This window comes from Alligator mississippiensis, chromosome 1, assembly GCF_030867095.1.
Source record: "Alligator mississippiensis isolate rAllMis1 chromosome 1, rAllMis1, whole genome shotgun sequence".
Classification (NCBI taxonomy): domain Eukaryota; kingdom Metazoa; phylum Chordata; order Crocodylia; family Alligatoridae; genus Alligator; species Alligator mississippiensis.
In genome coordinates this window covers 362057701-362076181 of record NC_081824.1, presented here as the reverse complement: position 1 = coordinate 362076181, position 18481 = coordinate 362057701, and the positions used below count along the sequence as shown (strand labels likewise).

At 44.0% G+C, this 18481-nt stretch overlaps 1 protein-coding gene across 2 annotated transcripts in view; it reads right to left on the bottom strand.

Annotated features, from left to right (window-relative positions):
• The window catches only part of FGF14 (fibroblast growth factor 14), a 456042-nt gene that overhangs the window by 256537 nt on the left and 181024 nt on the right, over nucleotides 1–18481 (bottom strand). Inside the window, exon 1 of one of the 2 annotated variants that reach the window (XM_006264390.3) lies at nucleotides 450–934. The exons of the other annotated variant lie outside the window; for it this stretch is intronic. Coding sequence (XP_006264452.1) covers nucleotides 450–642 — 193 coding nt within the window. The 5' untranslated portion in view covers nucleotides 643–934. Of the gene's footprint in view, nucleotides 1–449; nucleotides 935–18481 lie in introns of those variants that run through there. 2 annotated transcript variants of the gene reach the window in all.

Sequence of the window (18481 nt, the reverse complement as noted above, 5' to 3'; positions counted from 1 at the left end):
CGCTTAGGGAAAAGAAAAAAAGGTGTGAACACCTCCCTTGGCTCTGCCTGGCTGGGTCCAAAATGAGAATCCCTCAATCCCTCTGGAGCTGCCTTCCTCGCAGAGCGCTGCTTTCCCACGAGGAGGTTCCCTGGACTCCCACTAGCATCCCAGGCGGGCACACATCTGGCCAGCTGCTGCTCCCCGGCCTGTCTGAGCCAGAAGTCCCCGCGCTGCCTCCCGCTGGGGCTGTCGTGGGGGGGGGGGGGGGGGCGGGATCCCCGGCCCCGCGACTGCGTGCCTGCCCTGCTCCGCCAGGCTAGGGGCAGAGAGGGTGGCAAGGGCAAGCCCGGGGACCTCTCCGGGTCCCCCCAGTGCGGGAGCCGCCCGCAGAGTTTCTTGCCCCGGGTCGGGCTGCGGGTGCGGGCGGACAGAGGGCGGGGAAGACAGACACACACACACAGACGCACCTTGGCGCCGCAACCTCCTCTTCTTGAGACCGAAGATGCGGACCTTGGAGAAGATATCCACCAGGTTGCCGTTGCACAGCCCCCGGTTCTTACTGGGGCTGTTCCGCCTCCTGCTGGCCGACGGCCGGTCCCAGTGCTGCTCCCGCGCCTGCCGCTTCTGCCGGATCAAGCCGCTGGCGATGGCCGCGGCCATGGCTGCTCCTGCCTCTCACCGCCTCGGGGACAGGAGGGAGGGCTGGGGGCCGGGATAGGGGCACGGGCGGGGGGCTCAGCCCCGCCGGGGACCCATCGCCTGTCTCCGGCTCCGGCTGCACTGCATGGACCCCGGACGCCCTGCTCGCCCCGCGGGGCTGGGGCTGGGACAGGGGCTCAGCGCCCGGCAGCGCCTGCCCCCATCGCCGGCACCGCTGGGGCTGCTCCCGCCGCCGCGTGCCGGGCTCCTGCCTGGCGATCGCCAAGTGCTCCCGAAAGCAGCATCTGGAGAGAGCCAAGCTCCGGCTCCGGGGAGAGCTCTAATCACGGCGCGCGGTCCCACCCCGCTCCAGCCTCCCCTGCCCACCCGCGCGCGCACACACACACACAGACACACACACGCACGCACAGAGCGCGATTATATTTTTTGTCCTTCCAAAAGGAGGCGGGGAGGGGAGGGGAGGGGCGGGGCGGGGCGGGGAAGAGAAGAAAAGCAGTGGCGAAAAAGGGCAGGGGGAGGGAGGAAGGGAAGGCAGGCGGGGAGCGTCGGTGCTATTGCTCCGGGGGCTGGAAGAAAGGGGGGAGGCAGGGAAGGGGGGCAGATGGGAAGGGGGTGGCGAGTTTCTAGAGGCTCCCTGCAGCCTGGGGCTTTCCCCATCGCAAAGGGTGGGGCCCTCCTGCCTCCCCTGCCAGCCCAGCCTGGATCCCCAGCAGAATCCCGGGCTGGCAGGAGGGCGGCGGGAAGTAGCGAGGAGCCCGCCCGGCCTTCTCCGCGGTGCTGGAGCCGCGCAACTCCGCGGGCCGCCCGGGCCAGGGCCGGGGATGGCACAAGATGCGGAGCAGCCAACGGCACGGGCACGGCGCGGGGGCTCCTGGATGCCCCCTGCTCAACCGCACACACCCTCACACCTACTTTCACTCCCACGCACAGTCACTCACTCTCACTCGCACACTCAGTCTCACTCGCAGTCTCACACTGTGTGTGTGTGTGTGTGTGTGTGTGTGTCTAGGTAGAGTTCAGGGGAGTGAAAGCACGCGCGCACGCACACACGGTGGAGTTGGGGAATGAAGAAGCACACGCACGCACACTCAGCCTCTCCCAGGGGAGTTGGGGAATGGAAGCACACGCGCGCACACACGTTCACACACGCGCGCGCTACGGGGTTGGGGAGGGGAACACCCAGCAGCCCGGACTCCCCGTGCACACGTCGGAGGGGGGAGGGATATGACTGGCAATGGGGAGCCGGCTGGAAGCGCTTCCTTTCTTACAGCTAGGTCAGAAAAGAGAAGCACACCTCCCTCCCGCCCGCCCGCCCTACCCACCCCGCGCGGGGAACCCCCGACTACGGCCAGCCCGCGCTCTGCCCCGGGGAAAGACGATACCAGGGGCAGACTTTGCATGGAGGAGGCGAAACAAACTCCGGCCTTCGAGGCTCCATGGCACAGAACGACTTCCATGCTGCGCCCGCAACCCCTCAGTGTGTGAGTGCGAGTGTGCATGCCTGTGTGTGCGTGTACGTATTTTAGCTGCCTGTTGGGTTAGGGCTCCCTAATACACCTGATACAGATTTCTGGATGATGATGGGTGTGTATGTGGGCTGTAGGTTTATTGATCGCGGTCACAAAGTAAAATTACTACCCCCAACACCCCCTCAACAGGCGCTCATGTGATCTTGCTTGAGCACGAACAGCTTGTGTCAGGCAGAGGAGACCCCAACGCCCCTGCCCTGAGGTGTTTACAGTCAGAAGGAAGTAAATAAAAAGGACCTGAGGGTGGATCTGACAAGCCGTAGCCTCTTTTCTGTAGCATGAATTTAAGACCAGCCTCTTCCTTTCCATGCACCAGCCTCCTGTGACTAGAGGCACCAGCTTCTTCCTTGCCTTGCACCAGACTCCTGTGTCCCCGTCCCCACAAGTCAAATCTGACAGGACAAAGGCGTTGCTCTACCCAGAGGAAGGAGAAAGAAGCAGTAATTAAGCACTCTTGCCAGGCCGCCCTCCCTGCCTGTGCATCTCCCCTCCCTAGTAAATGATCTAGTCCAGACTTTCTTGGTCATGTTCCTAGTTCCTCTCTTCTCCCTTTAGTTGGCATCCAGCCCAAAAGGTGGCTGTTAGCAACAGCAGGATTTGAAGCCGAAAACAGTCTCCGACAAACTCGCCACTTGGCAATACAAAGCCCACAGGGCTAAATACTTCCGTTTCTCTCCTATCGATCATTATCTCTCCCCATTCTTTAATCTGGGAAGGACTGTATCTATCTCTAGGGCAAAAGTTTCCACAGACCTCTCCCTTCCCCAGACTTTGTGCTAAATCCAGAGCAAACTCGGAGCAGGACACGCTCAAGTGGATCTGGATAATACATTTAATATCCGAGGAGATAGAAACAGATTCAGCTCAAACATTCACGTCGGATTTGCTGTCTGGCGGTTTCTAACAGCGCAAGCAATTTCCTCACCCACTGCTACAATTACTCTCTAGCTAATGCAATTAGAGATTCTTTCCTTCCATTTTCCCCGCGATTGTTTTGCCTTCGACTTTATCCCTGACCCCCAACATACATGCTGAATGATAATAGACTCTATTGCAAGGTTGCATCTTAAACTGCTTCCCTTTCCTGATGCCCCACAGACCGATGGGGCTTATCTGTTTTGCCTCCCTCTAAGGACACTGTGACCCAGCCCAGCGCCGTCCTGCTCCGCTCGAGCTGGGCGCTTCGCTCAGCACCATGGACAGCGCACACGGGACTTCAGTCGGGGAGCGCGGGGTGTTTCCCTTGTTCCTGCTGCTGAAGGTGACAGAACAAAAAAGGAAGCAAAAGGATCATGGCTGCTCATGTCAGGGAAAACAGGGTACTCTAGATGAAGCAAGAAAGGTTAAAAAATGACCTCCAATAGCCCTGGGATTCAGCCACAAGGATAATAAGCCTTGAGTGGGAGACTGCACATATTCACTTTGCTGGAAGGACCTTTCGAAAATATTCATTGATGCACAGCCTACAGTCGCTGAGCACGTTATTTAGTCGCCTTCCAGCACTACTGTTTTCCCAAAATAGAATTCAAGGGGGTCCCTGAGATTTTTGGAAGAGAGGTGAAGGGAGAGGAAGGCAAAAATGGAGGGGGATAAATGTAATGCGTGAAAGGGGAAGGGGATAGGGAGGGTGCATTTCCTACTCCAGAGAGCAAAAACAAAAGCTCTCTACTTGTATCTCAGAAATGCAGAGTAGTTGTTTACAGCTTTAGATACTCCAAAGAAAACTCAAGAGAGCCATCTGCTGTCTTAACCTGTGATAAAATGTGTGCAATTCTAAATCAGGAGACAGGCTTTTGATAACAGAGATTGTGGAAGTGTAGACTGTTATGTTAAAGGCAAGTAAACCTTACGAATTTAGGAGACACTGAGAGAACTTTCATTGACAATTTCTATATTAAAATAGTATTTTTATTTCTAAAGATCAAGTGCAAATATAGAAATAAGCCATTAATGGGAAAGGGATGTTCAATATTTTCCATTTTCCCCTCTGTTAATTTCTAAGTGCTGACTTATGGGGTTTTAAATTGTTTTGCTTTGTCCCCTCTCACTATCCAGGACATTTTTAGAATGTAAAAGCTTAAAAAGTGTGTGTTTTATTATGCATGATTAATGTTTGTCATCACATTGTTTAAAATCTAGGTAAAATGCTTCCTTTATAAAATATCTAAGGAACATATAAGGTATTGCCTCTTAATCAAGTTCATTTAGGCATATATAGATCTCGACATGAAGTTAAACAATATATATCCTTATTTGTTTAAAGAACCTGAACTGTTCATTCCCAGTGACCATTCAAAGTGCTAACAGGTAAAAAAAATATGCTCAGCAATATTATTATTACCTACATGTATTAAAAATCTATCTATATAAAGATTTTACATGGCAATGTAGATTCAACACTGAATTTATAATCTATCTTGAAGTATATTTATATGGTTATAAAATTTAAATACACATGTGCCTTTTTTGCTTTATAAAGCTTAACAGCTCAATTCTTTTCAGCAGATGTTCATCTTTTCATATCTATATTAGACTAGAATGAACTGCAGGCAACAAGTTCTTTGTGACAGCAAACCTGAAGAGAATACAGTTATTACCTTTACAGATCAACTGAATAAGGGCATATAGGGAAAAGAGATCCATACCAAAAATGCCTCTAACAAAGTGTAGAAAGAGAAAAATACTAGACTGCAAATTGATACTAGCAGATGAGAACTAGCTAATTTTTATAAGATTTGTTTGCCAACTATATAGATATATATCTCCAATATATATCCTCTTGTACTGCTCAATATATTAGAATTTGAAGTTGTAAATAGTCATACATTTACAATAATCTAAGTCATTATTTCAAAATTATGAATTATGGTAATGAACAGAAATTTACATAGGCTGTTAAAAGTTGAAGGTCATTTTGTGTCATTACAAACAGAATTTCTCCTAGGTTTGTAACATGGTATTCAGTTTTATGTTATGCCTTTTGGTTACAGCACAACTAAAATTATATTGTGATAGTGTTGTATTTTAAAACAAGTAATGTTTTAAATGTATAGTTCTGCCAATGCTACACACATTCCTTATTCCTCATAGTCGCATTGAAATGCAAGGATCTATTCCTTCAGTAAGAAGCAAATTACTCAGGATGTGTAAGACAGTGAGCAACTGGTCCACTGAACTGCAAACCTGAAAGATATCTAGAAGCGGCAGTAACATATGAGAAGTCCCTCATCTATTTCTTATGTACATGACCAAACTAAATAAGCCAGATCCAATTCAAGGTTCCATTGCCTTAACTAGCCTAGCCCTAGATTTTGTCAACATAGGGCATCTTTACAAGTGCTCTGGGGTGGAGGCATGGTGCTTTAATTAGAGTGGCTAAAGGCCCAGGTAGAGTCAGACTCTATACCTACACATGTGCCCAGTGCTTGCTCATTCAATCACTTTTAGTTACAGTGTCCCTGCTGCCATTCTGAAGATGCTGAATATATGAAATGCCAAGGCTGCTGGAGCATGGTCCAAAATGCTCCAGCAGACTTGACAAGCAGGCATCAGGCATATGTGTAGGTGCCCATAGAGTCTGTCTCTACCTGGGCCTTTAGCCAGCTTTAGCAATTGGAGGTTTATATGGCTCCCAACTGAAATAGTACCTGCTCTTTTCTGAAACCCTGAAAATGAGTAGGCATCAGTTATCTTTACTAACCTTTGATCCTTAGGCTCTATTGTCTTTGGAGATAAAGGTAAAACAGAGTGATATAAATTATACAAGTATTTATCTAGCTTCTTAGACTCTTGGTATCTCTGGCTAGACTTGAGCCCCCTCCCCCCTGCAAAAAATATCAGCTCTTAGTTTTTACTCTGTTCTGACTACAGGAAAATAATATAGCAGTTTTTCTGTTGTGAAGACCTCAGAAACACCTCAAATATGACAGACCTCAAATAGATTTATATTTGAAATCTCTCAGCTTATCTTGAATCATGATTATCGTGCTTCATGTTTACAAATCTAATGTGTGGCACCTTACAACACACTTGAAAGGATCTCAAGGCACCCAAAGGTGTTATAGTATTCTGACTGAGAATCACTGACTTATACCCTCACAAAACCAAGGTTCAAACAATCAAAGCTAGTTTTTCTATTCTTCAAGGTTTTACATACACCTAAAGATATTTGGCCATACAAGAAAAGTCCTCTCTCTCATGAATATATCAATATGAACATATGAAACTGAAGATTACAAATCCCTCTGCAGACAGTTTATGTGCACCCTTTGGTTAGAATAATAATAATCTGGTTGGTTAATAAGGTTTAAATACAGCTGAAATTATTTCAGTTTCATGTATTCATGACTTCTAACTTGGGAATCAGTCTCCTGATACATTACTGTTAACTTCCCAGAAGGTGACGTCTTATACTGAGGATTTTAGTTCTGTGATTTGGTTGTGTACAGTGGCAGAAGAATTAAAGTATGAGAGATAAGAAATAAATTATTTTCTTCATTCAGGCATTATAAACATAATACAGAAAGAAAACAATGGTGTTAGAAATGGTGTAATTTAAAAATCCTAACTTCAGCAACACTAAAATCAGTTGATTAGGCTTTCAAGCAGATAAAGGAATCCTATTTAACGAGTTCAATAATATACATAGCAGCTATACATGTTATGCTGAATTTCTGTTGAAGGCACTTCACATTCAGCCTCAAATGTCAAGTTTCATAACACAATCAGAAGGGCCAAATTCAGATCTGTTACATTTAACTGACATATGAAGCTTCGGCAAAGTATCATGGATCTTCTCCAGAAATGAATTTGGCCCGTGTGTGTATATGTGTGTGTGTGTGTGTGTGTAAGTAACATATATATAAATTAAAGGAAATTTAAAAGTGATAATCTGATATTTTAACAAGCTTTAATTTATGTCTACACACACACATGTCTAACAGGACAGAAGCATTATATTAATATTGTACATTGCTCAATAAGTCTTCAATGTCCACTGAAGACTGCTAGTAACACTTCAATGAACCACTTAATTTAGTTTACATATTAAGAAAAATCTATTCTAAAAAGTTTTAAGTCAAACAATTTAAAACAAAGACAAATAGAAAAATTAGTGTACAATTTAACCGGAGGTTTGTAGGTCCAAGAACTTAAAAATCACACAATATCCTAAAAGAATCATAAGCAAGATCTGAGATAAAATTTTCAGGGATGAAAACAGAAAGGCTGGTCTGAAATTATGTAAGTTTGGGGTGCATCATTTACTTTCCTCCTGGAAAAATAGTCTTTTAATCTTTGCCTTAATTGTAATAAAAACTATATAAATAGTTCAAAGAGCTTATTTTAAATATACTGCAAACAAGTCTTGATTTTTTGTCTTTTCCTTCATTAACATTGTGTGTGTTTCGGTCTGTAAATATATTATGGCCGGATTCAAAAACTGTTCATAGTGACTATGTTGAATTTAAATCAGCTTCAAACCAAGGGGTATTTGGGGAGAGCAGGGTACATTGTTTCTGAAAATTTAAAGTTTCTTTTTTTTTCTTTCTTGTTTTAATGCTGTTCACTGAGAGATTAGCTTTAATTTCTGAGTAGGGAGCTGCAGAATCCATGAAAATTTTACCTAAAAGAGATCTCAAGAAATTGTTTGAGTTTAAATTAGACAAGTGGATATCTGAAATAAGGCAAAGTAGCTTTAAACATGCATTGAGAAGGGAAAGAGATCTGTTTGCTTTATTTCTCTTAGACACTTTAAAATACTTTGTTATATGACTCTGCATACTTTGGCTCCAATCCTTTATAGGCTCAGGAAATACTGAGCACTATGTACTGAAGTCAATGAAACTAGTTCAGTAAATAAAATGTAAACCTAAACATTTGCAGGTATATTAGAAAGCGCTCCTTGTTTTTGGAAATTGCCCTGGGGACAGTAGGAACCAAAAGCTAAGCAAACATAGGAATCACCACAGGAGAACACCACAGTGGCCCGTCTAGTCCAATATCCTTTTCCCTGCAGTGGCCAGTACTATCTACTTCAGAGAAGGGTGCAATAAGCCCTCCACAATGTAATTGATTTATCCTGTACACAAGGAAGGCATTTTCTAACTTCCATTTATTAGACCTTAGCTTGGTCTATGGAGCCTCCAAGTTTTTATTGCTTCTGACAATTACCATCTTTTAACTTAATTGAACATCCCCTTGTTTTTGTATTATGAAAAATGATGACTGGAAGTTTCAAAAGTAACTTCTCTATACCCTTAATTAATCTTGTATACCTTGATGTCCCCTATTTTTCACCTTACAGTGAGTTGAAACACTCAAATGTTTTTGATCTCCTTCACAATATTTTTTTCCAGACTTCTATTCACTCAAGACAATTATCACTATCTTCTCTTTAGTTTAGCTATAACTTCCTGAAAGTACTGACTAGAAAGTCTCACCTGGGATAATGACGGGTTATATAACAAGCTTTCTGATTCCAACATTAAAATCAATTTCCAACAGAGGTCATTGAACAAAATCACTTTCAATAACAAGCAGCAAAACAACCTCAACTCTCCCTCCAATATCTCACCCGAAATAACTAGTGTATAACTGAACATTCAGTTTAGCTCAGATTTAGCATTCTTGCTGAGTGAAACAAGTTTAGCTTGTCTCACTCAGGGCTCCAAATTTCCCAGCAATCCTCCATCATTTACTCCCATCCTTACTCCTCCCACCCCTTCAGTTTCTATTTTATTCTGTTCCCTCCCACATACATCTTTTTGTAATCTTACCTTACTCCCTGTAGCCTCAAAAGCCCCTCCCTGCTCCCCATTCCCTCAAAGAAGTAGTTTAAATAGTCTCATCCCATAGAGCCAAACAGTCTCATCAGGGACTGAAAAGACAATTAAGAATCAGGAGGCTGAAGAAGTTATCCCTAATGGATATCCCAATTACAATAAATACTAGTTAATTCACTGCATCAAAGGGAATGTAAATAATAGCAAAATATCCAGTAGTGTAGAGGGGAGGTGATGCTGGCAGGACATAGGAACAGTGAAACTACAATGGCAAATCATCCCATCCGCGAATTGCCAGGAGCTTCTGTATCTGCATGTCTTATTTCACTTCAGCCCAGTCTTCTCACAATATCCCCATCACCCAGTGCCTTGTTAGCTCCCACAACACCACTCTCATGTAGCACTTCACCAGTTCCACTGCTCATTTCCCAAAAATGTTCCACAACTATTCTCAGCATCTTGTCAAGGAATCTTGATCCCACATGGCCATTCCAAAAAACCCCAACTCTCTGTCTGTTCACATCAACATAATCAATAGGAGACTTGTTCCAAGTTCCCAGATCTAAGAAGATAAAATAGGCTTGCTATAGCCTGGGAACTGGTGTGGCATAATGGCAAACACCTGTTTGGATCCTCTATTCCAGTGATCCAGAACCATTTGCTAAGAAATTACCTGCTACCTAGTACTACCAAGATTTCAGAGAGGGGTGAAAGACTGTGAGCTGTGAGGACACTGAAGAAAGAAGCTTGGAAGAAATAATGGGTAGAGAGGAACATGCAGGAAGAAAGAAGAGGACAAGCCCGTTTGGCACCTTCAGCCATTTTTTGTGCTTTAAAAAAAAAAAAAGAGAGCCTGAAGCTGTGTCCTGAGCTGGACAAACCTTTGGACAGCTGGAAGATACAATGGAAAGGAGTGGGGGGCGGGGTCTTCAAAAATATTTCTTGCCTAAAATTATTTCTGTATTTTTTATTTATATAAAATTGGATGGAAAGGGCTCCCCCTCCTGCAGATATTACTGGAGGAAGTTGAGCAGGTTTTGGAAACAGTCAGGAAGCAAAAATTGCTGACAGGTAAAGAAAGTAGTGGAGCTGCAGCTGGGAATCAATGATTAGCTGCTAGGCTATAAAGATGGTTATTGAGGAATACCCCAGGAATCAAGGCTAAAGACTGATCTTTCTTATGTAGGGAGCCAGTTAATCCAAAGTAGTCCATGAAAAATCAGGGTGCAGACACACATGACATAATTTACTGCGAATTTTTCTTCATAAGTTTCCTTTGCAGTTAGGAATAAATATACAACCAGGTCTCCCAGGCTGGATACCCACAGTACATGCTATCACAGTGCCTGACCAGTGGCTGACAAGGGAGCTTGTTTGCACTGAGCAAAGGCTAAGCCAGGATGAAACTGGGAGTGGACATGTAACTGGTACATTGATCTAACTATGACTGGTGCACATATGACCCTCACTTTCTGAGAATAACTGTACCCTGTGTTTGCTCCACTTTTATCATGGCTTAAAGTCAAATTACTCCATAGTCAATGTGTTGTGTCCACATTCCTAGTGACTCATGATTTTTACATACTGTTAGCACCATGTTACAACAGAAGAATTTAGGGCTTCCTCCCAGAAAATCATTTAAAACATAGAAAGAGAGAGGGAGAGAGAAGGAGAGAGAACTCTTGCATCTGTTTGTGGCATCTTTCCCCATGTGAAGAGATTATAAACCTATAAACCTTTAAATCAGGGGTCAGCAACCCTTGTCACTTGTAACCCAACCCAGGCATTACTTTCACTGCTGATTCAATTCAAGCAACAAGTGGTGATGGAAAGGGTTAAATTTAGGGGCAAAAGAGAACAGGGAGGGCTGGGCAGAGGGAATAGAAGGAACGCAGCAGGTGGCAGGAACCTGGGGATACCCTTTCTGAGAAGCTCTGGCTGCTTCAAAGGAATAGAATGGGATTGGTTGTAGGATCTGGGAGATTCTTCCTTCAGTGTCCAGCCAGAGCCTATTGCTGATTCCCTGAGCTGCTACAGGCCCATATCCAGCCTGAGGGCCATAAATTCCTGATCCCAGTTCCTTAATGACAGCAGAGGCTTTAAATCAATAGCGAAACTTATACAGACATCACACACCATCCCCCACCCACCCTCCCATGAAACATAGTAGAAGCCTGGTATTTTATTGAGTTCAGATGCCCACCAAACCTAATAGACAATTGGTTTAGCATAGATACAGTGGACAAGAGTTTGTAGTGAACATCATACAGGGATTGACATAACTACCTTTGGCTCATCAGTCTAAATGACCAGGTACCCATTTACACTTAGGTCAACTGGGATCCAAAGTAAGGCTTGAACTTACATCACTGAAGCCATAGTGAGAAATGAGATACAATTACAGAGTGATTAATATAACATAAAAGAAAAGAAAAGAAAAGAAGATAAATACTTTAAACTATAGGGAAAGATCTAATTTAAAAGGGCACTGTAAAGAATAAATTATAACTGGGGGATAAATGGCTCTATGAAAAAATATGTAAATTGTTGGTGGTTTTCCATTAAAATTTAAAAATTTTGGATCAATTTCAGAACACCCCAATAAAAATAATTAAATACTAGGGAAAACGTGATATTTATATATATTCATAGTTTTATAAACTGTGAATAATCCTATTGAAATTAGAGCCAGACTACTGTATCATAGAAACACTCATTCTGCTTTCCTTGAATTAAATTACAAAACTTCCATCAATTTGAAGTGCACAAGCTAAGGGACCACCAGTCAGTGATTTAATTCAAGCTGTTGGAGTCAAACAAAGAGATCAGAACTGCAGTTTTCATTTTTAAAACTTCACATACCTAGTGCACACAGAAGTTTGAAAATAAGACACCAAAAAAGAAAGTGGCCACATTTTTCATAAATATTGCATACCTACAACTAGAGCAAAGACAGTATTTGTTCTACTTCACTAGTCAAACCAGTAAGGGCAAGATTATCCCAGAATCTCCTTGACAAATCCACCTTCCTGGGATTTGACAGCCAGCAGCAATAATTGTAATTATTCGTCTAAGTAATTGAAAACCACTCTAATATGGATTATTGCTGTGTGTTAAATTTAGTTTTACAAGCAACAAAAAGATGCCTTGCCTCTAAGCAGAAATCTGGTTTTAATCCTCCAATGAGATAATTCTAGTCAGAACAGTTAGCAAAAAATGAAAATATGTAAACTCATGTACCAAACTTATAGTCTCAAGTGATGGGTTTTCCAATCACCATGATACAAAAAGAGAAATAAAAAAAAAAATCTAATGACATAGCAGAGATACTTTTATCAGATTCATCAAAATATGAGCTTTAAAATAGAAGATACTGAAATAATTTCCTATAGAGAAAAATGAAATGATTCATAATTGCTTGTAAAACAGTGTTGCATAAAACACTAGAATGGCAATGTAAAGATTCCAGAAACAATATATATATTTCCAAAATACATTAAAAGATGCCCACAAAGATGTCACCTTCTAGGATAACAACAATAAAGTAAAGACTGCCAGTGTACCTGAAATAAACTGTTCTTTTCACTAGGAACAATACTTACAATCATGTGCGACTGATGCCTCCCAAGTTTGTGGGGGGCACCGGACCATTGCTGGGGGGAGGAGGGGGGGGGAAGGAGGGGTCCCCCAGCAGCCAATTGCTGAGCCAGTGGTGAAACCGGCAGTGCACTTTCACCGGCACTTCCGGTTTTGTGGATAGTGCTTCCAGTGGGTGCCCAGCTGAGCTTGGGGGGTGCATGTGCACCCACATGTACCCCCTACACGTCACCAATGCTTATCATATCAGATGGTAGTGTTAGAGTGATATTGAGCTATGTTGGTCCAGGAATTATGCAAGAGGTGAAGATACCTTAGGGTGATACCTTTTATTAAAACAACTGCATGGTTGGGACTAAAGTTAAACAAAAACTCTATCCCAACCAGTTGGTCTGATAAAAGTTTGCACCCTAAGAAATCATTGCCTCTTGCATATATCAAATGGATCATTTTACAATTATTTTCAACCATTCTTTAGGTTTAAGAAAATAGGACATGCAGAAATGCATGTAAGAATGCATACATGTAAGAATGCATACATATTTCTTACATTCTTCATTCATATTTTTTACATAAATGTAAGAATGCATACATATTTCTGAGAAATGGCAAAATTCATTTAAATGAAAGGCTAGTGAGTATTTTTTTTAACCAAAAACCAGACTAGACAGCTGGTCAGCAGGGATCCTGGTTTTCTCTGATTAAAAAAAAATCCCCAGTATTTGGATTTAAAGAAACCCCCAAAATCCACTTTTTTCCATGATTAAAATGAAACACCACTAATATATATAATATATAATATTATAGTGTGCGTGTATAAATTAGTGGTGTGTGTGTGTGTGTATATATATATCTGTATAGATAGATAGATAGATAGATAGATAGATAGATAGATAGATATACATATTAGTGATGTTTTATTAAAAGAGGAACCCAAAATCCACACTTTCCCATGATTAAAATGAAACACCCAATATATATAAGTGGTGTTTCATTTCAATCATGGAAAAATGTGGATTTTGGGTTACTTTTTTAATCTGAAAACTGGGGGGGGGGGGGGGGTGTGATCAGAGAAAAGCAGGATCCCTGCTGATCAGAAATGAGTAACCTGTCTGTACATGTTCATCATATTCATGTGTTTGTTTGAACTGCTCTTTTTGCAAATACTCCGCTATAAAATATTTCTTTAATTCACTTAGAACACAAGTTCAAGTCACTTTAGTTCTTTGAGATTCCAAGTTTCACAGAGCCAGAGGTGTTACCCCTGCTACAAGTATATGTGTGTTAATTAACCCTATGTCTGAGAATGTGATAGCCACCCATTCTAGTTCAAAGTGGGAAAGATCCAATTTTCTAGGTTGGGTGAGAAAACAAGTCACTTAAAATGCACAGTCAATAAACAACAGACAAGATCAAAAGTCAGGAACTGAAAAGGACATTTTCAAATGAGTTTTCCAGGAAGGCTGCATTTTCCTATAATTAAACTAAATGTGTATATACCAGGCCAAGGAAAATGCACTTTTAAAAACTGTCTCATACTAAGATCAAAAGCAGAAATATTTCTGAATTAAAGGTACCCAGTTTTAACTTATTGTTCAGTTTACAAAAACATTTACACATTTTAATTAGAGGCATGTTTTTAAACCAGTTTAGTTAGACCATTACTAAACCCTAAATGGTCATTTTTAAACGGATATAAATCTACTTTTCTGAGGATTTTCTTGAATCTTTTTGAACATTAAACGTATTTCAAATTATGTAACACTTTACTGTGCTGGGAGTTGTGTAAATAAGGAAATTTACAGGCATTACTATTTATGCTTATTTGTTGATTTAATTTAGATCCCTTCAAAAAGCGCACTCTCATCTCCCCAAAAACTGTCCACAAGAGTTATTCCAGTATATCCAGCTGCTGATAATTTTCCTTAGGTAGACGTTGTTTCAAAGGTGGAGCAGCTTAAACTAATGCAAGCATAGCAGTGTATATAATCAGTGTAGTTATAGCTCTTTACTTACATTGCTATAAATTCTGCTGGTGCAATTTCTGCATGTAGACAAGGTACTGCTGACACAAGCTGTACTGATACAAGCAACTTCTGTTGATTTATGCCCACAAAGGCAACTTCCACATCCATACAAGATTTAGGAAATTAACAGTCCTGTCCATTTGAAAACAGACATTTCTAATTAATCCAGTACTCCTGCATCATTGCTACTGAAAACAAAATAGGTACCTGAAGGCATGTAATTCCACTTTTTACTTTGGAGGACGTAGTTGCCTTAGAGTTCTTTCCACCCCATATGCTGCTCCCTACATTGTGGCAAGCCACTTTGGGAGAAAAAGTAGGTACTTTGGATTGCTTATAGCACAGCGTTGAAACACAGGATGAGCCTTAACTTGGTTTTTCAAGCTCTTTTTATGTACAAATGCTAAGAAGTCTATTTAACTACTCAGGGGACTGCTGTATTTAGTTGTCTTTAAAAATAACCTCAGGGAAGGGGAAACTAAAGCTGATTTTAGTAAATGTATGATAGTACAGGATGCAGAAGACCTTGGATTCCTATTTCAGGATGAAATATAGAGCATTCCTTCTTAATGATTTTAGAAAAAGTTGGAAATTCATGTGCCAACTTCAAGGGGTTGAAATAGGTCTGCAGTGACAGAGCAGGCAACACAACAGGAAAGAAAAATAGTCCACAGTGTACAATGGATGGCTGCTTCATGGATGTAACAACAGCCATATTTTAATTTGCTTGTTTTTAAGTTGCTAAAATATGCAGTACCAGATTCTAATCTCTACATTAGGAGTGCTTTATCAGTATAGGCTCAGACTTGGGTCCCAGCTCCGGTGCAAGATGCACGGGTGAAAGCCCACACCAAGACACCCCAGGACCCTTGATGAGCCCCGGCCTGCCTGCAGGTAAGCAGGGGCCTGTGGTGGGAGGGACGTAAACAGCAGGGAGGCAGCTGAGTGGAGCTGAGGAGGGTCACACCTCCCCCCCCCCAGCTCCTACTTGGCCCAGCTCCCCAGGGAGCCTTGCAAACAGGACACACAAACAGGTGCACGTCTGTGCCCGGTGCACAAGTCAGCATGGGAGTTTGCTCAGGAGGGCCTGAGGCCCTGCCAGTAAGCCCCAGGGAAGGTAGTCCCATCAGTAGCCGGGCTACCAGTGGCACAATGTGGATGGGCACACGGTGCACCTTGAGGGCCCCCTCAGAGTCTGTGGCCTTCCCCTTTGGCACCTCAGAAGCCACCACCCAGATGCAGCCTGTGGTTCTGGGCTCCACATAGACGGAGCCTCTGGCTCTCGGGTGTGGGGGCTGCCTGACATGTTTCTAGGCTCATGGGACTGGGAGCATGGCCACCTCCCCTTGTGAGGTTTGCTCCACTTCGGAGTCTCTAGGGCACCAAATAGAGGAGCTCCAGGCTGCAGTCCAGAGACTGTGTGCCATCAGGAATGGTGAGCAGGAGACAGACTCCTACTGCCAGGCCCTTCACCCCCTGGAGGCAGAGGGTAGACCAAGGTCACCTTCCAAGACAAGGGAGGACTTGGGGATCTCTCATACTGTACAGCCAGGGGGTTGGACCAAAGTGGTCAAGCGCCCCAAGGCCTGCCACACCAAGGTTCCTTCCCTTCTGGGGCTTTGCAATAGGTATGAACCTCCTGCAGCCCCAGTAGAGCCTGCAGAGATGCCAGCTTCTACAAGCAAGGGAGGATCACCCTTCCCTACTCTCCCCAAGACAAAACCCAGTGATCCTCATGGGAGACTCTCTCCTGAGGGGGCAATCTGCTGTCCTGACTCCCTAGCCCAGGAGGTCTGCTACTTCCCAGAGGCCTACATCCAGGACATAGCAGAGAGGATCCCAAAGATTATCTGGCCCTCCGACCACTACCCTATGTTCTTTATCCATGTGGGTATAAATGACATGGCTCAGAGCAATCCCAGCCGGGTCATGAGAGACTACATGGCTTTGGGAGCAGGGCTTAGGGGGTTGGGGATACAGGTGGTCTTTTCCTCACTCCTTCCAGTTGTGGGTCATGGGCTGAGGAGGGAGAGACAGGCCGAGGTAGTCAACCAAAGTCTGTGGCACTGGTGTAATCATGAAGGATTTGGCTTCCATGATCACAGCTCGCTCTTTAGTGAGAGAGGCAGTTGGGAAGAGATGGCTTCCACCTCACTCCACTGGGGAGGAGGCTCTTCTCAGTCAGACTTGCTGACCTGTTCGACTGAGCTTTAAACTGAGCCTGCTGGTGGATGGGGGGGACTACTACCACTGCAAGCCCACAGGGCAGCTTTTGTAAACCCAGAAGTCTAAGGCACTCAAGGGAACCCACCCCTACCCCAGCCCCAGAGTGATCAGTAGGGAAGGCAAGGGCCCCTAAAGGGACACTTACATGCCTGTACACCAATGCCAGGAGCTTGGGGAACAAACAGGAGGAACTGGTCCTCCTTCTAAACAAAAAGGATTACAATCTCATAGGGATAATGAAGATCTGGTGGGACTCCACCTATGACTGGGCCACAGGTATAGACAGCTATACCTTGTACAGGAGAGATCAAGATCATGTGGAAAAAAAGGGCGGGGGAATAGCTCTCTGTCAAGGAAAGCTATGCGTCTGACATTGGCACCCGGGGGGGATGATTGATGACTCTCTGGGTCAAAATCCGCAGCAAACAAGGCACAGGGGACACAATGGTGGGAGTCTACTACAGACCTCCTAGCCAGGATCAAGAGCTTGACCAGGAATTCACCAGGGAAGAAGCTGAAGCTGCACGCTCCCGGTGCACAGTTGTCATGGGAGATTTCAACTACCCTAACATCTCATGGGAAGAGCACTCAGCCACATCCACATGGTCACGAAGCTTCCTCATGTGTGTGGATGAGCTCTATCTGACTTAGGAAGTCTATGGACCGATGAGAGGCAAAGCACTGCTTGACTTGGTACTGGCAGTGGGAGATGACATAATCAGTGACCTAACGATTGAAGGGAAGCTGGGAGACAACGACCATGAGCTGATCACCTTCACCATCTGCCATAAAGCTGACAAGTCAGTCAGCAACGCAGAAGTCTTTGACTTCAAAAAAGCTAACTTTGACAAGCTCAGGAGGCTTGTTCTTGAGGCCCTAAGGGACCTTGACCCAAAGGGGAGCGGAGTTCAGGAAAAGGGGTTGCTCCTCAAGGAAATGATCCTGGAAGCTCAAGCAGCATCTATCTCGTCTCAGAGGAAAGGCAGCAAAAGGGCACAGAAGCCCCCTTAGGCCTCCTGCATCTAAAAAAAAAGACCTATAAAGGATGGAAGGCTGGATCCACCCCAAAGGAAGAATACTCTGCACTGGTCCAGACCTGTAGGGAGTGAACCAGGAAAGCCAAGGCTGCAACTGAATTCCAGTGGGCTATGCATATCAAGGATAATAAAAAGTCCTTTTTTAGATATGTGGGGAGCCAGAGGAAAAGCAAGGGTAACATTGGACCTCTGCTTAACCATATGGGTCAACTGAAAATTGACACCCAAGAAAAAGCCAACCTGCTTAACGGGTATTTTGCGTCAGTCTTTCACCAGCCCCAAGGGACAGCCCTGCTCAATATGGTACGGGACGGCCAGGGCTAGGGAGAATTGTTACCCTTCATCAATTTTGACCATGTGAAGGAACACCTTGAGAGGCTGGACACCTTCAAGTCAGCTGGCCCAGACAGCTTACACCGCAGGGTACTTAAGGAGCTGGCAAGCATCATAGCTCTGCTACTGGCATGGAACTTTGAGAACTCATGGTGCTCAAGTGAAGTGCCCAAAGATTGGAAGAAGGCCAATGTGGTGCCTATCTTCAAGAAAGGGAGGAAAGTAGATCCAGAGAATTACAGGCCCATCAGCTTGACCTGTACCCTGGGGAAGATCTTGGAAAAAATCATCAGAGAGACCATCCTTGA